This window comes from Platichthys flesus, chromosome 4 (assembly GCF_949316205.1).
Source record: "Platichthys flesus chromosome 4, fPlaFle2.1, whole genome shotgun sequence".
Taxonomy (NCBI): domain Eukaryota; kingdom Metazoa; phylum Chordata; class Actinopteri; order Pleuronectiformes; family Pleuronectidae; genus Platichthys; species Platichthys flesus.
In genome coordinates, this window is record NC_084948.1 from 27,425,277 (window position 1) to 27,450,461 (window position 25,185).

Here is a 25,185-nt window from a genome sequence, read left to right on the forward strand (position 1 = left end):
CATAATGACCACTAGGGGTGTTGAATGCAGTCTTCCATTCATCCCCCTCCCTGATCCGAACAAGGTGATAGGCGTTTCGGAGGTAAGCTTGGTGAACACTGAAGCCCCTTGCAACAGTTTGAATGCAGAACAGATTAGTGGGAGGGGGTTCCTGTTTTTAATGGTGATGTTGTTCAGACCTCGGTTATCAATGCAGGGTCTGAGGGTCTTCTCCTTTTTATCCACAAAAAAGAACCAAGCTCCAGCAGAAGATGAAGAAGGACGGATAATGCCGGCAGCCAGCGAGTCATTTATGTCCCTCTCCATGGCCTTGTTCTCAGGAGTAGACAGGGAGAAGAGTCGCCCCCTGGTGGTGAGGTAACGGGGGGGAGATGGTTTCGGCCCCAGAGTCAATAAAGACCGAGACTGTGTTAGACTGTCCTTTGCAGAAGAGCTGGGCGTGGAGCAGGGGACGAGAGGGCATTTCAGAACTTGTGATGTGGCTCACCAGCACCCTCGGATAAGAGCCCGATCTTTTACGAGACAAGATGACACATAGTGGCCCCCCTGTCGGACAGCTCATGTTCGATGCCAACGAGGCGTTCCTGGAGACGTCTGTCAATGCAGATAGCCATAGCCATGAGTGTGTCCAAATCAGACGGAGGATCACGTGCCGCCAGTTCATCCTTGATGACGTCAGAGAGACCATTGTAGAAAGCATCCTTCAGCGGGGCAGAATTCCAATCGCTCTAAGCAGCGAGGGTCCGGCAATCAATAGAATAATCCACCACTCGCCAACTACCCTGGACCAGGTTGAAATTTCCACGAGCAGCGTCTCTGTAGCATCGTCAAAACCTTCCGGTAACCATCAGAGAAGGCTGACATGACACGAGTTCTGGTTTATTGGATGATCAGAGGTCAAAAACCAGGCAGACAGTCAGAGGTAGCAAACAAATCCGATAGGGAGCAGACAAAAAGAGAATCCAGGGTCCAGATGGCAAGTCAGAGGTGATCAGGCAGAGCAGTGAAACAAAGGATAACGCTGGAAAGCTTAAACAAAAATTTGACACCTTTGTAGAACAAATAACAAATTCAAAAACAATGACATTTAGTTCACCCATGAATCTGTTTGCAATCACTTTTGTAAGATATTCCTGTTTCTTAGTATTGAATGCACAATAACATGGTAGCTATGTTTATATATGGCACTAGGCCCAGTTTAATATAAAACACATTTGTTTACAGTATATAGAGAAGGGGGTTCCTGCTCCATCTCTATCAGTTTGAGTGTCCTTGGCCTGAAAAAGATTGAAGACTATTGAAGTATATATACTGGGTGACTGATGACTGATGGAAAGCAGGTGGGTCTATGGCTGGGGCAGGTAATGGGATCTGTGGGAAGGGGTGATGCAGAGCAGGGGGGAGTGGCTAAATTCTGAAACGACCTGAGAATTAGTACATGAAAAAACAGATAACAGAAAAGGAAAATTCGATGAGCTGACTGAAGTTGTGATAATTTGTAGTATTACAGCAGCAAGAGTCAAAAAGACATCAGCAGGTAATAAGAAACATGTAATACTAAAGTTGTGAGGAATATAGAAACATGGAAATATGTGAATGTAATTGAAATAATGTATAGACATTAAAGATATGTGCAGTGTGAGAATATGAACAGTGACTGTATTGCACATGAACCGTTGATATTGCACAGGCAGATGAATCAGGCACAGTTAAGGGTTAAAGTGTTAGAGTGCATTCCATAGGGGGGGGGGCATAGTTTTCACTGGCAGCAGAGCTGCTTGTACATTTGTTTCAGGTTTTACAGGTTTTATCATCCAGCATCTCAAGCTCCACCCTCTCCTGACACACCAGAGAAACCAGGAAGCATCTGTTCCTCCCTGAAGAGACGCAGGCTGAAAACCAGACGATCACATTCACCTTCCAAACCAAACTGAACCAAACCAGACCAGACGTCCTGAGTGAGTCCAGCTACAGGAGAGAAGAGTCAAACTACAACCTGCCGACACTCCACACACTGACCGTGAGTTTAACAAACACCTCGACTCAGAGGGGAAGTGAACCTCAGTGAAGTTCATGGAGCTGTGACTGACTGACTGTCTGTTTTCAGCTTCACCTGGAGACTCAATGGCTTCCAGATTAGAAGAGGATCTCTGCTGTCCCGTCTGCCATGATGTCTTCAGAGATCCTGTCATTCTGTCATGTAGCCACAACTTCTGTAGAGACTGTGTGGAGACCTGGTGGAAAGACAAAGAAGTAAAAGAGTGTCCACTTTGTAAGAGAAGACATTCAAAGGAATTACCATCTAACCTGGCGTTGAAGAACCTGTGTGAGACCTTCTTACAGGAGAGAGATCAGAGCTCTTCACCTGCTCTCTGCAGTCTGCACTCAAAGAAACTCAGACTCTTCTGTCTGGACCATCAGCAGCCAGTGTGTGTCATCTGCAGAGATTCAGAGAAACACACCGACCACAGATTCAGACCCATCGATGAAGCTGCACAACAACACAAGAAGCAGCTTCAGGAAACTCTGGAACCCTTGAAGAAGAAGTTACAGAGTTTTGAACGCGTTAAAGTCGAGTTTGAACAAACAGCAGAACACATTAAGGTCCAGGCCGGACTCACAGAGACGCAGATCAAGGAGCAGTTTAAAAAGCTTCATCAGTTTCTGGAGGAGGAAGAGGAGGCCAGGATGGCTGCACTGAGGGAGGAAGAGGAGCAGAAGAGTCTGATGATGAAGGAGAAGATTGAGTCTCTGAGCAGAGACATAACGTCTCTTTCAGACACAATCAGAACCACAGAGGACGAGCTGAGAGCTGAAGACGTCTCGTTCCTGCTCAACTACAAGGCTGCAGTGGAACGGGTCCAGCAGCGCCCCCTGCTGGATGATCCACAGCTGGCCTCAGGAGCTCTGATGGACAAGGCCAAACATCTGGGCAACCTGAGATTCAAAATCTGGAACAAGATGAAGGAAGTGGTCTCCTACAGTCCTGTGGTTCTGGACCCAAACTCTGCTCATCCAGTACTCTTCCTGTCTGAAGATCTGACCAGTTTGAGACGAGGAGAGAGACAGAAGCTTCCTGACAATCCAGAGAGGATTGATCAATACCACTCAGTCCTGGGATCTGAGGGATTTAACTCAGGGACTCACAGCTGGGACGTCCTGGTTGGAGACAGTACAAACTGGTTACTGGGTGTGTCAGCAGAGCCTGTCCAGAGGAAGGGAGACAAACTGTCTGGATTATGGGGAATAGGGTTCTATGAAGGTGAATACTCAACAGAGTCACCATCAGGATTCTCTGTTCTCTTTGTGCAGAAGATCCAGAGGATCAGAGTGAAACTGGACTGGAACAGAGGAGAACTGTCGTTCTCTGATCCTGATACTAACAAACACATTCACACCTTCACAGAGACTTTCACTCAGAAGATGTTTCCAATCTTTAGCACTGTAGATGATGATCATCACCCATTGAAGCTGTTTCCTGTGAAAGTCTCTGTGACTCTGGATCAGAGCCGTTAGAGATGGATCAATGCACAGACACAGACACACACACACACACACACACACAGACACACACACACACACACACACACACACACACACACACACACACACACACACACACACACACTGACTATAGGAAGGTTTGATTTAGACGCTGCTGGATTTGGATTCAAGCTGAATTTGGAATATGTTGCCACTGGGTTCTGATTTGTATAACGAGTTCTTGTTAGTGTGTGAGGAATTGGGAGAACTGGTCCATGTTGGACCTCGTTACTGGGGGAAGTGGGACAGACATTGAATCTATTTCAGGTCTATTTTAAGATCGACAGGAGGATGTGGGGCTTCACGATCTTCGGGGAGTTTGGATTGTCTTTAAAATCCGACGTTGTCCTGAACAAGATGACTTTGTGGGTTTGTGGCTGTGAAATATTCTCTATTTCATCATAGTTATCAAAGTTAATACCTGAAGAGATTAAATATCTCACACCCTCTGTTTAAAAAGACCTGGAGCTAATGTGAGAGCTGCAGGATTCGCAGCAGCGACCGTGTCCTGAGTGGCGTCTGGTTCCTCGGGTGGAATGAGCACTGTGGGCGATGTGCTGTGTTCCAGCAGTGGGGGGGGGGAGCCTGTCACTCTGAGGCGTGTGCTGCTGTAACATCAGTGAATTAGAGCTGTTTGTTTGTTTTGTCTCTGTTAAAACCAGCGAGTGAATCATGACACACAACAATCTGAGGAGAAATGTTCACTGATTCATAAACGTGAGGCTGCTTAACAAACACATTGTTTGCTTTTGACAGGGGTCCAGTTATTTTGTGAGAAACTAATTATGATAATAAACAGGAGCATCATAAACACACATGGAAGGCACTCAGTATATGAGGGATAGTGGATTTCTGTATAAGGTCTCAGCAGAGATTTAATTAAAACGTTAAAAACATTGTTATCAGAACATAAAGAATACGGCTGGTTCCACAGGAGCTCGGTGGCATGTAAATAAAACCCAAAACGACATGGAGGCTTTTAAATATCTGTTGTAAAATAATAAAGAAATCACGTTATATAAACATTTAAAACGGCAAAAACTCTGTTTTAAGTTTCTTCTTTGTGAACCATTGAACTATTCACTACACTGCCCCCCTAGGATTCACAACAGTGAACCTAAATGAGACTGAAAAACTCGACTGCAACAAGTTCACACATTTTCTGAAAGGTTTCAGGTTTCATCACTCATTCGTCTCGATTCAAGATTCCTCTCTAAAATATATTTTCCAAGAAAAATATAAATTCCGCCCAGAGTTGTATGCAGTGTAATTAAGAAAACGTGTTTTATGAAATATAAATATGAAAAATGAAACAGGAAGTATCGTGATGACGTTTCTCATGTAGATCATGAGATCATGAGATTTGCAGGATCACAGCAGGAAAAACCCACAAGAGACAAACGAGGCCACATGAGGATAAATCCAGACACACACACACACACACACACACACACACACACACACATGCAATCTGACTGCTATGCATACATTTCAGTACTGCAGTTCAGAGAGTTTTGTTCTTGTTGAAGTATAATTCAACACACTCACACAAACGCACACACACACACACGCACACACACACACACACACTTACAGACAGACAGTCAAAGTTCAGCCACAAGGGAAGGGGCGGTAATTTCTTCATACATGTAGACACAGCACGTACACGGCACACATGTATATGAAAAGTTCAATGCACACAATCTACATGTCCACACACACACACACTCAGATATTAATTCAGTTTTTCTCCTCCTAACCTAGTTGCTGCTGACTCCTCCTCCAGAACCTGGTTTATATTATTGATTTTAAAGTCGAGATAAAACTTCACACCAAAACACACTTTTTAAATGATTCTCCTCCGAACCCCCCCCCCCCCCCCCCCCCCCCCCCCCGAGTCAAACACATTCAAATCAGGCAGATGAAGAGGAAGTGAAGCTCCAGGACGCAGCGTGAGTCAGACTCTCGGGTGAAGTGTCTGTGTTTGATGATCTGAAATCTGGATTTAATACGTTTTGAGAGAACAAATCATGAGCTGATTCGAGATTTTAGAGAATTCTGGTGATTTTTTCCTTATTCAGACTCTGACTCTGGTTTAATGTTTATTTATAATTGGACCAGATTCAGATTCAAACGATGTTCAGTTTGTGAGAAGCCACATTCTTTAGGTTCGGTTGACTTCTTCTGGGGACGAGTTCAACATCAACACAACTCGAGCTAAGACGCAGACCAACAACAATCTGAAATACAGAGTTTAAGTTTTGTGCTTTGTTTCACTAAGTTTTCTTCAAAATCTCTAAATATAATTTTCATATATTTTAAATGCTGTGTTACCAGTGGCTCTAGTGGGTTTGGATACGGTGAAAGATGTGAAAAATGATTAATCTGGTGCTGGGACCCAGGATGTGGTAAATTTATAACTATATAAATAAACAAACAAAACATTTCATATGAGGGTGAATAAGAATGTCACAACTACAAATTAAAAGAGAGAACATTTTCATGAAACATGAAAGAGTCTCCGGAAGATTTTATTTACTTCTTCTTTCAGCAGTTTTCTAACAGATGGAAAAATGTTATCTCAGATTGTAGGTGAACCATCCTGGGTTTACACTGGACTCAATGGGGCCCCATCTTCAGGCTCCTTCATCATCATCATCATCATCACCTCAGTGTGGAAGCTCCTTCTGTTCAAAGCACCTGATTCATGGACTGTTTCCACAGTGTTCACTTCCTGCTGCTGACTATTCCTCTGCTCACTTTAGATGTTATTTCATTTTAATTTACTCATTTGTATTTGTTTCTCTATGAATCTCTTCTGGTTTGTAGGTAAGTGTGTGTGTGTTTATGTGTGTGTGTTTATTTGTGTGTGTGTGTGTGTTTGTGTGTGTGTGCGCAGAGAGCTCAGAGGAAAAGCAGCCAACGGTTTCGGTTCAGTTACTCCACACGACTCAATCACTGAAATGGGTTTGTTAAACACGTCCTTTAAGTTCTGATACTCAGATGGAACTCCTGAAAGATCTGGAAACTCATTAAGAGCAGAGGGGCTGGAGGGAAATGATGAAGCAGATTTTAGGCAGACAGCATGACACTGGTTACTCCATTGTAAAATGGAACCGGTAACTCAGTCAATGAGAGGATTATGTCTTCGTAACCATAGGTGCCCTAGAATAACCAGTTGTTGTGGTGCATGAATCAGCTGAAACGTGATAAACTCTGTGTGGTTACCTGACATGACCAGACGGAGAGGGATGGTGTGGTGGGTTACTGTGCAGAGGAGGCGCTCATCCAGGGCAGTGGGTTTAATGGACTGAATCCAAAGTTCCTGATCAACACCAAGCTGAACAGAAAGTTTACAGTGCAGGAAGTTGGTGTCGGCCCCAGAGTCAATAAAGACCGAGACTGTGTTAGACTGTCATTTGCAGAAGAGCTGGGCGTGGAGCAGGGGACGAGAGGGCATTTCAGAACTTGTGATGTGGCTCACCAGCACCCTCGGAATAGAGCCCGGTCTTTTACGAGACAAGATGACACATAGTGGCCCCCCTGTTGGACAGCTCATGTTTGATGCAAACGAGGTGTCCGGAGTTGAAGATGGTAGAAAACTAGAATGACTACTTGTCACCGCCCTCTCTCGCCTCTGTTCCTGGAGACGTCCGTCGGTGCGGTTAGCCGTAGCTATGAGTGTGTCCAAATCAGAAAGAGGATCCCGTGCCGCCAGCTCATCCTTGATGATGTAAGCAGCGAGGGTCCGGCAATCAATAGAATAATCCACCACTCGCCGACTCCCCTGGATCAGGTTGAAAATTTCACGAACAGCCTCTCGGCTTGGGGTAGGATCGTCAAAAACCTTCCGGAGACCATCAGAGAAGGCTGACACGACACTTGAGTGGTTATGGGAGTAGCAAGAGTTCTGGTTTATTGGATTATCAGAGGTAAAAAAACAGGCAGACAGTCAGAGGTAGCAAACAAATCCAATAGGGAGCACAGTTTGCAGCAGACCATTTACTCTCGGCGAACGTGGTACTGTTGATTTTATCCCGATCCTACTGTCAATACGATCGGTTTTGTCAGTATCCTGCTTTAGTCTGTTCAAATGTACCTGTAGCGTGTTGGCTTCTTCTCGCCTGGCCACTGCTCCTGCTGCTCGGTGAACGTGGCATCTGCCCATTCATCGTGTGGATCTGCGGACTCTCTTTGGGCTTTGTGCTCTTCTGGACTGTCCTGTCCTTCCTAATGGGACTGGCGTTGACCCTGATCCAATACACGAATGCGGAGCTCCTCCAATTTCGGTCCCTCCGGTCCGCTTCCCTGCCGGTGCTACACCACTTCCCGGACATTGCTCGCCTTCCCTGTCGGAGGTACTCCCACCGTGGATCCGGACGAAGCTACCACATCGATGACTCCACTGCCATCGGCTCCTTCTGGTCCTCATCCCGCTGCTGACCTCCGAGAAATGCCCCCAGAAAGGTGGACCACAACGCGTTAGCTAGCCTAGCCAGGTCGGCTAACGCTGGCTTCTCCAACGAACACAGTGACATCAATCTTGGATTATTTAACATCCGCTCCCTTACTGGCAAGGGACAACTACTACAGGACCTCCTCCTCGACCGCAAGTATGACTTTCTTTGTCTAACGGAGACGTGGCAGCAACCCAATGACTTTTCTCAACTGAATGAGTCTACCCCACCTGGGTTGTTTACACTTCTCAACCCCGTCTCACCGGCAGAGGAGTTGGTCTCGCGATAATTCACTAGGAGACCTGGAAGGTTTCGCCTGTCACTGTGCCAGTGTTCCAGTCATTTGAATCTGTCGCTCTACAATTGAATGGACCCACTCCAACTGTCTTAGTCAACATTTACCGTCCACCTAAATCTAATAAGGATTTCATTGATGAATTCACCACATTTCTCACCCACATCTGCTCACTCTCATCCAATATAATTGTTCTGGGTGATCTCAATATTCGCATGGACAACATTAACAATGCTTTCACTAAGGAGTTCACTTCTTGCCTGGACAGTTTTGGCCTCCAACAATATATTGATTTCCCTACCCACTCTAAAGGTCATATTTTGGACTTGGTCTGTTGCTCAGGTGCCACTCCTTTTAACTGTTCTGCTGTCGATCTCCCCATCTCTGATCACATGCTTGTTTCGTTTAAATTGACTCTAACACTATCCAAAACCAAACAGTCAAAGGTTATGTCCTTCCGTAACATAAAAAACATTAATTTAGCTGATTTTAGAACAGGCATTGACAATTTCCCCACCATCAGTTACCCATGCACCCCGGATCATCTGGTTTCTCTCTACAATAATGGTCTCCAAACTCTGCTGAACTCACTTGCTCGCCTCAAAACTCTCATTCACCCACCCTGCACCTTGGTTCTCCTCTCACCTACGTCAGCTGAAAGCCAAAGGACGTCAGCTGGAGCGGCTTTCCAGAAGATCTGGACTCACTATCCACAAACAGATGTATCATGCCCACATCATCAAATACAAAGAAGCCCTCTCCTCAGCCAAATCCCAACACTTTACAGAAAAAATCACTGCTGGTGCTGGGAACACAAGTGCCCTGTTCTCAGTGGTCAACAACACACTGCGCCCCCCAGATTCCCTTCCCCCACACTTCTACTCCACTGACCACTGTAACGCCCTGATGTCATTTTTTAATACAAAAATAGCTACTATCCACCAGCAACTGACCCCTCACATGTCTAGTTGTCCACCCCCTCTAGTTCTCCACTCCCCCCTCTCTGTACCACTTTCATGCTTCCAACTCCCCTCTCCCGCCGAATTATCAGATGCCATCCGGAAATCCAAATCATCCACCTGCCAACTTGACCCCCTGCCATCCTCTCTGGTTATAGCCTCCCTCCCCTCTCTACTGCCCCCGATAACTGCCATTATCCATTCTTCCATGACCTCTGGTTCTGTCCCATCTTCTCTTAAATCTGCTGCAGTGACACCGACGCTGAAAAAACCTGGTTCAGACCCCAACAACTTCAATAACCTTTGTCCCATCTCCAAACTGCCATTTCTCTCAAAAATCCTGGAAAAGGAAGTGGCATCACAGGTCCATGCTCATCTCTCCAACAATAACCTCTATGAACAGTTCCAATCCGGTTTTCACCCCCGCCACAGCACAGAAACAGCCCTCCTCAAAATCACAAATGACCTCCTGATGGCAGCTGACTCCGGACTATTATCCATCTTCATCCTCCTTGACCTGAGCACGGCTTTTGACACCATATCCCACTCCACCCTCCTTGACAGACTAGCCTCCATTGGCATAACTGACATACCCCTAGACTGGTTCCGCTTATATCTCTATGGCCGTACTCAGTTCATCCAGTTAAAATCATTCAGATCTCACCCATCCCCCTTCTCCTCTGGTGTTCCCCAGGGCTCTGTCCTTGGCCCTATCCTATTCATCATCTACCTCCTCCCACTTGGACTGATCTTCCGTAAATTCAACATTCATTTCCACTGTTACGCGGACGACACCCAGCTCTACGTTTCCTCCAAACCCACTTCCACCTTCCCACCCTCCTCCCTCTGTGCCTGTTTACAGGAAATCAAATCCTGGTTTTCCTCCAATTTCCTCAAACTAAACAGTGAAAAAACGGAGGCAGTCCTCATTGGCTCCAAGCACACCCTCACCAAACAGCCCAGTTTCACCCTCACCATAGACAACTCCTTGGTTTCCCCCTCTCCTCAGGTTAAGAGCCTTGGTGTCGTCCTCGACAGCACCCTATCATTCCATACCCACATCAACAACACTATCCGGTCTGCCTACTTCCACATCCGCAATATCAACCGCCTCCGCCCCTCACTCACTCCCAACACCGCCGCGATCCTGGTTCACTCCCTTGTCACTTCCCGCCTGGATTACTGCAATTCCCTTCTCTTTGGTGTCCCACACAAACTCCTCCATAAACTTCAACTGGCACAGAATGCTGCTGCCCATATCGTCACTAGAACACCATCCATCAGTCACATCACCCCTGTTCTACATCAACTCCACTGGCTTCCTATTAAAAACCGCATTGACTATAAAATCCTCCTCCATACATTTAAGGCCATCCATAACCTCGCTCCTCCATACCTTTCTGCCCTCCTCCATACCAATGCCCCAACCCGGTCGCTCAGGTCTGCTTTCTCCACCAGCCTGACCGTCCCCCGAGTCCATCTGTCCACCATGGGATCTAGAGCCTTCAGCCACTCTGCCCCTCACCTCTGGAACTCCCTCCCCCCTCACATCAGGAACATTGACCCAAATTCAAACTCTTTTTAAATCTACCATCAAAACCCACCTGTTTAGGCAGGCATATAACTTGTTATGTTCCTGCTGCTGCTCTGCTTTGTGCATTTTAAATTTTTTTATTAACTGTATTGTTGACTGTTGTACGGCGACCTTGAGTATAAATAACAAATTCAAAAACAATGACATTTAGTTCACCCATGAATCTGTTTGCAATCACTTTTGTAAGATATTCCTGGTTCTTAGTATTGAATGCACAATAGCAGGGTAGCTATGTTTATATATGGCACTAGGCCAAGTTTAATATAAAACACATTTGTTTACAATATATATGGAAGGGGGTCCCTGCTCCCTCTCTATCAGTTTGAGTGTCCATTGCCTGAAAAACATTGAAGACCCCTGCACTAGATGATCTGGAAAAGAACAGAGGAAATGGGACGGTATATATACTGGGTGACTGATGACTGATGGAAAGCAGGTGGGTCTGGGGCTGGGGCAGGTAATGGGATCTGTGGGAAGGGGTGATGCAGAGCAGGGGGGAGTGGCTAAATTCTGAAACGACCTGAGAATTAGTACATGAAAAATCAGATAACAGAAAATGAAAATTCTATGAGCTGACGAAAGATGTGAGAATTTGTAGTACTACAGCAGCAAGAGTAAAAAATACATCAGCAGGTTATAAGAAACATGTTATACTTAAGTTGTAAGGAATATAGGAATATGGAAATAGGTGAATGTAATTAAAATAATTGATATACAGTAAAGATATGTGCAGTGTGAGAATATGAACAGTGAATGTATCACACATGAACTGTTGATATTGCAAAAGGCAGATGAATCAGGCAAGTGTTAGAGTGCAGTCCAAAAGGGAGGTGAAGAGTTTTCAGTGGCAGCAGAGCTGCTTTACATTTGTTTCAGGTTTTACAGGTTTTATCATCCAGCATCTCAAGCTCCACCCTCTCCTGACACACCTGAGAAACCAGGAAGCATCTGTTCCTCCCTGAAGAGACGCAGGCTGAAAACCAGACGATCACATTCACCTTCCAAACCAAACTGAACCAAACCAGACCAGACGTCCTGAGTGAGTCCAGCTACAGGAGAGAAGAGTCAAACTACAACCTGCCGACGCTCATCATCATCACCTCAGTGTGTAAGCTCCTTCTGTTCAAAGCACCTGATCATGGGACTGTTTCCACGGTGTTCACTTCCTGCTGCTGACTATTCCTCTGCTCACTTTAGATGTTATTTCATTCTAATTTACTCATTTGTGTTTGTTTCTCTTTAAATCTCTCCTGGTTTGTATGTAAGTGTGTGTGTGTGTGTGTGCATGTGTGTTTATTTGTGTGTGTGTGTGTGTGTGTGTGTGTGTGTGTGTGTGTGTGTGTATGTATTAATGTTGTTTAGTGAGTTCACGTCACCTCATATTCATTGATATCACATCTCTGTTTTCATATCTTGTTGTATAATGTTCTAAAGTATGAAAAGCATGATGGTCTTTTAGTCACTAAGTAATTATCTGTCTTTGTTACTTTAATCTCTCAGAATCAAACACACACATCAACTTCTCTCCTCTTTAAACCTGTGATTAATAATAACTTTGATTTTAAAGATAGTTTATGACACTTTCTTTGAATCAGTGTCTTGTGTTTCCTCTCTGTGAATCAGCCTCTGGCTCACAGGGACTGAGAGGAGGTGGCTCCACCCAACATGTTCACTCCTGAACTGCAAAGAGCTTCCGTGTGTTATAAACAATATGGTTCCCTCATCACTGTGGAGCTGCTCGCTGCCCTTACTGCTCTCACGTCCATTTCTCTCTCTGTGCAGTCGAGGGCTGAGCTCCGCTTCATCATCGACAGTGAAACTTGGTTATTTGTTGCATTGAAGAGTTGATGTTTCTAAGAACTTGACCCTGAGAGGATCAGACATGAGTGTGAGACCATATCAGGAGACGAGGCTGTAATTTACTGGAGATTGTTGGTTTAATGAAGAGTTGACAACTTGTACAGTTTGTAAATCATCAGTTAAATGTGAGTTTCAAGAAGTAAAGTGAGACAGTGCAGCTGTCGGTATGGGAGAAAAGTCAGTGACCATCAACGACCATTAAAGACAAACCAGACTGCTGTTGGGAAAAGGTCACAGGTGAGTGTGTGTGTCTGTGTGTGTGTGTGTGTGTGTGTGTGTGTGTGTGTGTGTGTGTGTGTGTGTGTGTGTGTGTGTGTGTGTACGCACATTGAGATAAAACCAACCGCATTACTGCAGCATTGGAAAACATTTCATCACAAAATCTATAAACGTGTGCTGGTCCGAGGGAAGCTCACCTGGAGGCTGATGTGTTTAACATAAATTATCTTTACTTTTGTATAAACAATAAAGATATGTGCAGTGTGAGAATATGTGTAGTGATTGTATCGCACAGGCAGATGAATCAGGCACAGTTCAGGGTTAAAGTGTTAGAGTGCAGTCCATAAGGGAGTGGCATAGTTTTTCACTGGCAGCAGAGCTGCTTTACATTTGTTTCAGGTTTTACAGGTTTTATCATCCAGCATCTCCAGCTCCACCCTCTCCTGACACACCAGAGAAACCAGGAAGCATCTGTTCCTCCCTGAAGAGACGCAGGCTGAAAAACAGACGATCACATTCACCTTCCAAACCAAACTGAACCAAACCAGACCAAACGTCCTGAGTGAGTCCAGCTACAGGAGAGAAGAGTCAAACTACAACCTGCCGACGCTCCACACACTGACCGTGAGTTTAACAAACACCTCGACTCAGAGGGGAAGTGAACCTCAGTGAAGTTCATGGAGCTGTGACTGACTGACTGTCTGTTTTCAGCTTCACCTGGAGACTCAATGGCTTCCAGATTAGAAGAGGATCTCTGCTGTCCTGTCTGCCATGATGTCTTCAGAGATCCTGTTCTTCTGGCATGTAGCCACAGCTTCTGTAGAGACTGTTTGAAGAGCTGGTGGAAAGACAAAGAAGAAAAAGAGTGTCCACTTTGTAAGAGAAGATCTTCAAAGTCATTACCACCTGTTAACCTGGCGTTGAAGAAACTGTGTGAGACCTTCTTACAGGAGAGAGATCAGAGCTCTTCACCTGCTCTCTGCAGTCTGCACTCAGAGAAACTCAGACTCTTCTGTCTGGACCATCAGCAGCCAGTGTGTCTCGTCTGCAGAGATTCAGAAAAACACACCGGCCACAGATTCAGACCCAATGATAAAGCTGCACAACAACACAAGAAGCAGCTTCAGGAAACTCTGGAGCCCTTGAAAAAGAAGTTACAGAGTTTTGAACGTGTTAAAGTCGAGTTTGAACAAACAGCCAAACACATTAAGGTCCAGGCCGGACTCACAGAGACGCAGATCAAGGAGCAGTTTAAAAAGCTTCATCAGTTTCTGGAGGAGGAAGAGGAGGCCAGGCTGGCTGCACTGAGGGTGGAAGAGGAGCAGAAGAGTCGGATGATGAAGGAGAAGATTGAGTCTCTGAGCAGAGACATAACGTCTCTTTCAGACACAATCAGAACCACAGAGGACAAGCTGAGAGCTGAAGACTTCTCGTTCCTGCTCAACTACAAGGCTGCAGTGGAACGAGTCCAGCAGCGCCCCCTGCTGGGTGATCCACAGCTGGCCTCAGGAGCTCTGATAGACAAGGCCAAACATCTGGGCAACCTGAGCTTCAACATCTGGAACAAGATGAAGGACTTGGTGTCCTACAGTCCTGTGGTTCTGGACCCTAACTCTGCTAGTACAGACCTCGTCCTGTCTGAAGATCTGACCAGTTTGAGACTAGGAGAGGAACAGAAGCTTCCTGACAATCCAGAGAGGTTTGATACTCTCGCCTCAGTCCTGGGATCTGAGGGTTTTAACTCAGGGACTCATAGCTGGGACGTCCTGGTTGGAGACAGTACAATCTGGTACCTAGGTGTGTCAGCAGAGTCTGTCCAGAGGAAGGGAGGGGATCTGAGTGGATTACGGGGAATAGGGTTCTGTGGAGGTAAATACTCAGCAGTGTCACCATCAGGATCATCTGTTCTCTCTGTGCAGAAGATCCAGAGGGTCAGAGTGAATCTGGACTGGAACAGAGGAGAACTGTCGTTCTTTGATCCTGATACTAACAAACACATTCACACCTTAATGCACACTTTCACTCAGAAGATGTTTCCATGCTTTAACACTGGAGATGATCATCATCACCAATTGAAGCTGTTACCTGTGAAAGTCTCTGTGACTCTGGATCAGAGCCGTTAGAGATAAAGATTTTATTCATCATGTTTATTTCTTCAAGAGAAATCTTCTGAATTTAAAAGTTAAACTTGTTATTCTAAAGCTTTGTTTATTTCTCATTTTACTTCTCACTCATTTTTATTTCTCATGTCGACTTTTCCACGTGTGTAAAAAGATTTGATTATTTTCTGATCTTTATCTTTGGTTTGTTTTTTACTTTCATGGAAAATGTTTTCTATCATTTAGATTTTGTGTGGATCCATGAAGTCGAGCAAACTGATGAAGATCCACATAAAAACACATTTATCAATAACAGCTGATCATTGTTCACATTCAACAAACTTTATTAAAACTCACACTTGAGACATGATTCATGTTTAATCACATAAAGTCTGTTCACATGTGAAATAATCCAACATATATGAACATTTGTCTGTTTGATGTAATGAAGCCAAAATGATTCTTTCTGTAAAAGTATTTATTCAACAGCAGCCGAGTGATGTGATTTTAATATTGTGATCAAAATAATAAAAACTATGAAACAGAAACAGAGTTTTGTTCTTTTTTAAGTTGAAATGTAAATATGAAGCCGAAATGATTGTGTCTGTAAAAGTGTTTTCAGTCATACAGTAACATGAATCTATTCTTCATGTTATTCTCTGGGACGCTCGGACTCGCCTGCACCATGTGACTCTCACACAAGCAGCAGAAACCCATGTAGACCTGTGAGCTGGTTCCACCTGGGTCAGGGTCTGAAGCCCACCAGGACCCACCGTGCACAGAGACGACTGGTTTCACATGAAAATGAAACTGAAAACTGAAGATGAGCCTTGATTTAAAACACAAAGTTCAGGATCACCAGAGTTTGTAGATTTGTTAAGAAAAGTGTTTATTATCATCATTAGTTTTAATAACTGATTTGAAAGTGTGAACACACCCATCACACGGACTCTGCTGAAGCTCGACTGCACCAACCACTGGAGACACAGGACTTGTTGAAGACTCATGAATATTTTATAAATTTCTGGCATAAACTTTTCATAAAGTCCAAAGCTGCTCTTCAGTTATTTGCAGAACTAAATGGACAAACTGTGACTCTCCTCCATCAGTGTTCACATCATCTCCATCAATAACAACTCAAACTTCAACAGTGTGGAGAACCTCCTCCTCCTTTCTGAATTCATCAGATTCAAGTCATCACAGAGCGACAGACAGAGACTCAGAGTCTCCGGGAGAAGAGGAGGTGAAACGGGGAGGATTGGAAGTGTTGGGCTGGCTAATTAATTTCCCAGTAGTGCAGCTCGTTAGCTGGAGGCCATGTAAACACTCTCCTCCCCTCAGTCGCTCGGCTTTTTAAAGGATCAGTCGTCTATTTAGCTCAGATTATCACTCTGTGGTTTATCTCCTAACCTGAGAGCAAAGAGGAGGAGGAGGAGGAGGAGGAAGACGACAGTTCAGAGGGAGAAAGGACGACTCTTATTAGAAACTACAGAATAAGAGTATAAAGAATAAAAGAGAGGATCTGACTGTGGAGTAGTCAGATCCTCTTATAATCACGTTATATAAACATTTCAAACGGCGAAAACTCTGTTTTGAATTTCTTCTTTGTGAACCAATGAACTATTCATTCAGGTGTTCATCACTCATTCGTCTTGATTGAGACAAATTTAAGTTCAGCCCCGAGTGGTATGCAGTGTAATTAAGAAATCATGTTTTATAAATATAGATATGAAAAATGAAACAGGAAGTATCCTGATGACGTTTCTCATGTAGATCATGAGATCATGTGATTTGCAGGATCACAGCAGGAAAAACCCACAAGAGACAAACGAGGCCACATGAGGATAAATCCAGAGAACGAAGGAGAACATACGATACACACATCTGACCGGCGGGGATGAAAAGAGGATACCACACACACACACACACACACACACAAGCAATCTGACTGCTATGCATACATTTCAGTAATATGGCGACGCCTGCGAGCTAGTTCTGGCAGGCAACTCGAGCTGCGCTGCGCCAATCACGTGACATACATCATGTGACATACCTCAATCTCCACAACCATCTATAATACACACCCACCTTATCAGGTGGTCTATTTAACCAGAGAGACATTTCCCATCAACCCCTCTTGCTCGCACTGCTGCTGCAGTATTGCTACCTGTTGCTTCAGTCCCTCCACCACCCCAGCATCCACCTGTAGGCCCAGCATCCACCTGTAGGCTCCAACGGGGGTTACAAGTATTTGCTCATCACTCCCATCATTCCTTTGTAATCATATGGGGAGTGATTAAGTTGGAGCCTAGACGCCAAACACTAAATCTGTTGTAATAAATATATTACATGATCAAACGTGAGTTGTCTGACAGAACTGCAGTTCAGAGAGTAATTGAAGTTTTGTTCTTGTTGAAGTATAATTCAACACACTCACACAAACACACAAACACACACACACACACCCACACACACACACAAACCCACACACACACACCCACACACTCACACAGACACACACAGACACACAAAGTTTAGCCACCAGGGAAGGGGCAGTAATTTCTTCACACATATAGACACAGCACGTACATGATGTATATGAAAAGTGCAACACACACAATCTGCTTTGGATGCAAACATGTCCGCACACACACACACACACACACACACACACACACACACACACACACACACACACTGGCCCCCTGAGAGTTTCCTTCCGCTCTGTGTGAAGCTGTGAATTTCTTGGACTTGTAAACGTCCGTGGGGAATAACTCTTCACACAGGAACGAAGCCACTTCCCTTGTTTGAGGAACTGGGTGCAGACCATTAAAAAGGTTTCTGAACTGGAAGTTCTGGTTTGTTCATGTGAACGTTTCCTCCGTCCTTTGCAAATCAATAAACCAGTATGATTAAATTAATTTATATACACTCTTTATATCTTTAACCTTAAGCAATTACATCTTAAACTCTCATTCATCTGGATGAATGATGAATCACGAAATCCACGATTCACACAAACTTCTAAACTTTCTGCTCTGTTCTAAAATTTGTATGAAAATGATCCTTTTAGAAATATTTGCAAAAACTTGTTAATCACTTGAATCACAAAAAAGTCGAAGCTAATTACTGAGGGAGATTAAATAGGATTTACTGAATGGAATTTATAATAGTAGTGGAACACGACACACAGACATATGCACACACAATTGCACACGAGCACAGATGCTGATGACCCCCCCCCCCCCCCCCCAGAGCTGTGTGTGATTCTCCTGCACTGACAGAATGTGATTTTATTAGAACTCCAGGAATCCACAGAGAATGAATCTCGCAGGAAACTCGTCTCCACGTTTCCACGGCACATTTATAATGAAGCGTCCAATCAGAGAGTCAGCTGATGATATTCATATTCAGCTCATTACACAAACTTCCCTTTATCTTTCTTACTGTAAACATCTCCATCTTATTGGTTGTTTACTCCTTTGATCCGCCCCCCCCCCCCCGTCACCATTTCTTTATCAACTTGTTTTATTTCTCTCATTCTTTCTAACTTCAGTCTCCCTCCATCCTCACATGTAGTTCCACCAGTTCCTGTTCTCCTGGTCCCAGTTAAGCCAGTACAAACTACAGGCAGGGATTTTGCAGTGTTGCTTCCTGAACGTCTCCTTTTCTTCCGCTGGAAGATTCAGCTCCTTTAGTTTAGGCTCAATTATGATTAACGTTCGATACGGAAAAGGACAAACCTTGTGTTAGTGCTCTGAGTTTGTTTGGTCCATATTTGTGCACGACTCCTGAAAGCTACACACAAACACACACACACACAGTGGCACCAGAACTGGTTTGGAGGAGAAACTTAACGAGTTGAGTTCACGTGAGCTTGTTGCTGTTTTTCACTCTGAAACAAATAATTGTCTTCACACAGGTTGAATTTGTCCCCCAGCGGTTTGTTGTGTGTTTGTTCTCACACAGTGTTAATAGATCGCACAGAGCAAAACAAAGTCGGACTAAACAACACAATCTAATGTGTGTGATCACACCTCCTCTTCTCTTCTGTGTGTCCCCAGACGGCTGCTCTGTTTCAACTTGCTTCATCAAATGACTCCTTCTGTAGAAGTGACTGTAGCTTCAACTGGGACGAAGACAGATGGACGAGAGACAGTCGGTCAACATTGAGCCTAGAGATCACCCATGATGCAACAGGCCTGTCCACTTTACTTCCTCTCCATTCAAGTGGAATACATGATGAACAGAGTTGACCTTGAACGCAGCACGACTGGAAAAGGGAAATGTTCACCACATCAACGTCTCCTCCTAACAGAGCGTCTGTTTACTGATGATGAAAAGAAATGTGTGTTATTGGAAAACCATGTTGTACTGGTTTCCAGAGGACGGAGGGGACAGAGGACAGAGGGGGACGGATACTGGAGGAGGAACTAACACTGGTTTGACTGGGATTCAATTCAAGAACATCGAGAGACATCCAGTTCTCGTAGGATGTGTCCATGTCGAAATGGGAGGAGGAGTCTAGAGTAAAATGGCCGCTCTATATTCTCTCTGCAAGACGATCGCTCAGTGGACACCAGTCCCCCCCCCCCCCCCCCGTCCCGTCCTCCCTCCTATTCTCTGGTTAGGATTCAGTCCATGAATCATGGATGGAGGGCTCAGACTCACACCTGCTAACCCACCGAGGGGGGAAAGGTACAAATTCACACATGCACACACACACGTACAGACAATACACATGCACACACACACACTTCCCCCCCCCCCCCCCAGCCTCTGCTGTATAAATAATTCATTGTAATATCAGAGAAAGGTCTGTGGAGAGTGTGAGGCTGCATTTACACCTCAGCTCCTCTGACCTCAGCATGTAACATGTGCTCATTCTGTGTGTGTCTGTGTGTGTGTTTGTGTGTCTCTCTGTGTGTGTCTGTGCGTGTCTGTGTGTCTGTATCTCTGTGTGTGTGTCTGTGCCTCTACTATAGGCTACAAGTGTGGCTCTGTCCTGCTTTACATTCCTGTGCGTTTGTGTGTGGCTCCAGAAAATCATTAACAAGTAGTGTGTGTGTTTGTGGATCGATAGTTCCTGCTGAACATGTGTTTGTGCACACATTGGAATCTGTTCATGTGTAAGTACCACCCTTATGAGGACCGATCGTCCTCATGGGGACTGAAGTCAAACTGAGCTGAGACGACCTCTGAGGACCTGACTGTCTCTAAAGGACTGAAGTCAAGTCTCTGTCCAACGAGAGGAGACACAACAACAGAGGAATAAATCTAACTGTGACAAAAGGGACAAACATTTGAAACCATTTGTATTGTTGAAATGTTTTTTTACATAACAGTTGTTTGCAGTTTATTCTTAGACGAGCAAAACAATCGCACACTTGTAAAAACATCACTTGAAATCCCATTAGGTTTTTTATATATTATATTTAAAAGTTGTTTTTCTGGCTGATGTGGAAAGTTGGTGAAAACCAGTAACATGTTATAACATCAGAACAAGAGAATAACTCCTGGACGCTGGGTTTAATGGTGTGTGTTGCACTGTTTGTGTTGGTCCTCCTCTGCACCGATCACCTGTAACAGTTACACAACACAGTTTTCCATCTGCTCCCTGTGCTGCTCCTCTTCTCCTCCATCGACACATGAAGAGCACCACGTCCCGACTGCCAGGTTCTAATGGGCCGACCTCACAGGACCAGTGTGTGTCCCTCTGGGATGGAGGTTTGTCCTTTGATTCAAAGAGAGCATGCTGTGTATATCCAGATGTGCATGTGTGTGCATGTGTGTGCAGTGAACTCTGGGCTCGGGTGGTCGTCCCTGTCCCCAGCGGTGTCTTTCAGCTCTTCCTGGTTAACCCCAAAGCCTGATGGGATATGTAGTCCCTGCAAGGAGTTCTGGTTCTGGAGGAAACACTTCCACTCCACACTCCCCTCCTGAGCCAGTGAGTGAAGCAGACGGAGGAAACTCATTTCGGTCGCTTGTTTTTATGATCTGATATTTTCCACAGTTCATTTTAAATTAACTTTGTGCATATTTGAATAAACGTCTGGGTTTTGGATTTAAAAAGGTTGATTCTGGTGCATGAAACGTTTTTAAATTCCATATCGGACAGTGACAGGCGTCAGTCTGGTGTTGATGTAATAGCTGTGGTAATAACTGCACTGGTCCCAGTTGATCCAGGCCCAAAATGTGAGCTTTCACCACCTGGCCCTGTTATTGTGATGGATAATGTTCTATTCCCAGAGGCCTGTTGGCTGCAGAGCTGCTGTCTGGCTCCGGGTGGAGCAGCACGATGGTGCTAAGCTCTGGTTTCAGTGTTAATGAGGAAACTTGGCCGGTCTGGAGCCGGGACAGAACCAGGACATGCTCCACCCCTCTCTCCATCTCTCTCTCTCTCTCTCTCTCTCTCTCTCTCTCTCTCTCTCCTCCTGTCGCACCGTCCTCTCCACCTCTTCCTCCCTCTGTCTTGCCCTGCTCACTCGTTTCATGTTCTGCTCTTCCTCCCTCTTGTTTGTCCCCCCCCCCCCTCCGTCACGCTCCCACTGCTCTCTGATTTGCAGTGTTGGGAACCAGTGCAGCCCTGGATGCTGTTGTTGTGGAGCATCAACACTAATGTGCAGCGTTTGGCCCGGTGGCAGACGCTGATAAGATTTACACAGACATGCCGGCTCGGTCCTCGGCAGCGGTTGGCACGGTCGTAAAGAACGCTGAGGACCATATCAGTGCTAATGTGAAAAGCTTGGCTCTGCTGGTAAACAGTTGGTGACACATTTACATACACACACAGGACCTGGCAGAGGAATCACAATGATTGGCTCGGCTCTAAAGACATTTCAGGTACTAAGGTTAGATCTGTGCGTCCTGTGGAAACGCTTCCCTCTGGCAGAGCTGCAGCCGAGACTCAAAGAAAACAACAACATCATCATCATGGTTCATGTTCTGCTCTGAAAGGAAAACAACAGTTTCACAGAAGCAGCAGAAGAAGTTTCATTGTGGTTCTTGAGGATGGATAATGTGTGAAGTCTCAACACATTTAGTTTTCTCCTCTCTTGTAGGTTCATGGGTCAATGAAGCCCAGATGTTCATGAGATTTAATCCCAATTTGTTCATGAGATTTAGACTCAATTCCAGCTTCATGTCGGTCGTGCAGACTTCTGAAGGAATGAAGAACGATGAGATGCTCCTGAGCACTTGTTGAATTTCTGACAGGTCACATCAGGATCTCGTTTAATTTGAGTCACGAGTCGATTCCCCAAATTCAGAATCGTTGCCTCACTCGTCACATTTCTGACTCGTTATCATTGTTAGAAAATTCACTAATTCACATAAATCGTTCATTACTTACAGCTATACGGCTTCACTGTCTGGACTCAGACTCAGTAAATGGAACTTAAGCTCCTCCCACCCAGTGATGTCAGAGCTGAAGTGCACCAGTGCATTGCTGTAGCACGGATTGAACCACTAGGGGGCAACAAAAACACGACGAGTTTCTCTTCAAAGATGTTTAACTTTAAGTTCAGACGAGCTGCGAGCCAACTAGACCATAACACCCCCCCCTCCCCCCCAACCCTGAGTGTAAGATCTGTGAATACGCTCTGAGCTTTGTGTGAGTCTCACTGTGGCAGCTCCCAGTTTCTGGATCGCTGGGAGCAATGGGGCAGCTGCTGGTCGGGGATTGGTTTGAACTAATCCTTCAGCAAACTGTCAGTTAATAAAACACACTGGCATCCGTCGGTAGGGGTTCGATTCCCGGGTGGTCGAAACCAAGCCGATCAGATGGTGTCACAGAAGCGTCAGGGACAGAGGCTGAAGTAAACACAGAAGCAAAGAAGAGAAAATACCGTTGAAAGCAACTAAACTCCAATTAACCTCAGTGAGAGAGAGAGAGAGAGAGAGAGAGAGAGAGAGAGAGAGAGAGAGAGAGAGAGCTCCATCCCGTCCACTGATTTCCCCAGAGAGTCGACCAAAATAAAATATTGTAGCTTCTTAATTATTCATAGAAGTTAACTCAGCGGTCTGGCTGACATCCTACCACTGCATGACGTGTGTGTTTGTGTGTGTGTGTGTGTGTGTGTGCGTGTGTGTGTGCGTGTGTGTGTGTGTGTGTGCAGGAGCAGTGCTGACTCACTGGTGTGTATTAATGAGATGCAAATGAAAGCCAACCCGAAGTGAAGCTGGAGAGGGAACGACACTGAAGAGGAATCAGAAATAAACAGAGATTAATGAACGAGTCAGAAACTTTAAAAAAGGAAAATTTCTGAGCTGTGAACTTTAATTTGGATCAAAAATAACTTTTAATAACTCTTTACTGGAATCATATTCATTCTGCTGGAGTCTGACATTAAAAACAAAGGATGGGGGGGGGTAGGTGACAGAAAGCTGTGATTACTTGTCAGCAGTTCATCAACACTGTGTCTGATGATACTCGGATAATTCATGTTTCAGATTTCTGCTGAGATCCTCAGACCAAGTTTATTTTGAAGTCGACTGTAGAATTATAACGTCAGAACTGTCCGCCCCCTGAAAAGCGTTTTCGACTTTTCATTTAGCCCGTTGGTTATTCTCTGGTTTGAGACTCGATCTTCATCGTGTTCTCTACACAGCGTAGATTCAAACCCCTGTTTGTGTCCAATGTTAATCAGGTCAAAGGTTAACGACCTGGTTCTTTCTCAGGTAACTTAATGGCTGATGAAGATCATGCATCAATGTTTCAGGAAATTACAATTCCATACGACACTGAAACAGCAAATGTGCAAAAACATATTATAAATAAACCATAGGAACACAAGTAGATTAAAAAGAGAGGCCAACACACGGAAGACGTGAACTTAGAGAGACAACAACAGTATTGGGTGATGAGGGCCGTTGTGTATTTGCTTTGGACACAAATGTGTGATCTCTGCAGAAGTTACACTTCCTGCCTGCGGCTGCTGCACCGACCCTCAGCTGAGCGCTCCGGGGATTTGAGGAGGACAGATAGTTATCACACAAGTTCCACTTTCATTAAATCAGTTGAGTCCTTCAATAACAAAATGTATTTAACTCCATTACCTTATCAGTGAAACCAAGAGGACAACAACTCCCATGATGCAACGCTGCTTCATCCAGATGTTAAACTAGGTCTTTTGTTATTGGTTTGATTGAGAGAAGATTTAAATTGTTTTAATCACATCTCCTACAGGAGGTTCTGGGGTTGATCCTCCATCAGCTGGCTGAGGCTGTTGACCACTGCTGTAGATGATCTGACTTCTCAAGAGTTTCTGCATCATGTGCACAAGAGGACAGAGCACAGGCCTCCTCTGACTTCCATATATATTCATTTTGTGGTGAAGGACTTTACTTTAAAACTTGTCTCTTCAAATGCAGAAAAGGTAAAAATCAGCTAAAAACACTGAAGCTACCAAACACCATGTTGTTCTGCTGCTGATGTACAACTCCAAATAAAAGCCACTAACCTGCTGGGCCTTCTGGGCCTTGTTCCATTATGAAGGAGCGGTCATGCTTCCTTCCTGCACTCGCTCCAAACTTTAATCCACAACTATTTCATTACAGCTGTTTCCAGGCGTTTTAATAACCAGACACCACAGCGACACCCGAGGTCGCTCAGCGGAGCGGTGACGCCTGGAAATACGTGTGTGTGTGTGTGTGTGTGTGTGTGTGTGTGTGTCGGACTGTATGTGTGTGTGTGTGTTTGTCCAGGTCACTGCTTCAGATTCAGCAACAGATTCCATCTTTTTATTAGAGGGCAAATTACAGCAGGATTCTGAATATTTATAACTCTACAGCCAAGACTGTTTGTTGATGTTTGGAAGTGTGTGTGTGTGTGTGTGTGTGTGTGTCTGTGTGTGTGTGTGTCTGTGTGTGTGTGCTATTGACCACCATGCATTGGTATTTTGTTGCTTGTTCATTACTAATGATCAACTATAGATTGGTTTTCGAGTCCAGCCTCTTCGTGTGAACGAGTTCTCTTAAAGATGAGTTTATAACAGAATGAGTCTGAATGGGAACCAGTTTATAACAGAATGAGTCTGAATGGGAACCAGTGACGTATCGACAGGTCAAACTTCTGTGCAGCTCTAACCTGGAGTAAAGTTGAATCATAATCTGTACTTGATGTTTCTGAGACGATCTCCCTCTGGAGGTTCCCTCAGTA

General features: G+C 44.8%; 2 protein-coding genes across 2 annotated transcripts; both read left to right on the forward strand.

The window, feature by feature from the left end:
* The first annotated feature begins 1,755 nt into the window (after positions 1 to 1,755).
* On the forward strand, positions 1,756 to 3,516 carry LOC133951340 (nuclear factor 7, brain-like). Its single transcript, XM_062385221.1, has 2 exons — positions 1,756 to 2,020; positions 2,108 to 3,516. The coding sequence occupies exon 2, from the start codon at positions 2,125 to 2,127 to the stop codon at positions 3,514 to 3,516; it is 1,392 nt and encodes a 463-aa protein (XP_062241205.1). The 5' UTR covers positions 1,756 to 2,020; positions 2,108 to 2,124.
* Positions 3,517 to 11,744: 8,228 nt separating this feature from the next.
* LOC133951280 (nuclear factor 7, brain-like) lies at positions 11,745 to 15,574 on the forward strand. The gene is made up of 2 exons (XM_062385125.1): positions 11,745 to 13,551; positions 13,639 to 15,574. The coding sequence occupies exon 2, from the start codon at positions 13,656 to 13,658 to the stop codon at positions 15,048 to 15,050; it is 1,395 nt and encodes a 464-aa protein (XP_062241109.1). The 5' UTR covers positions 11,745 to 13,551; positions 13,639 to 13,655; the 3' UTR covers positions 15,051 to 15,574.
* Positions 15,575 to 25,185: the final 9,611 nt, after the last annotated feature.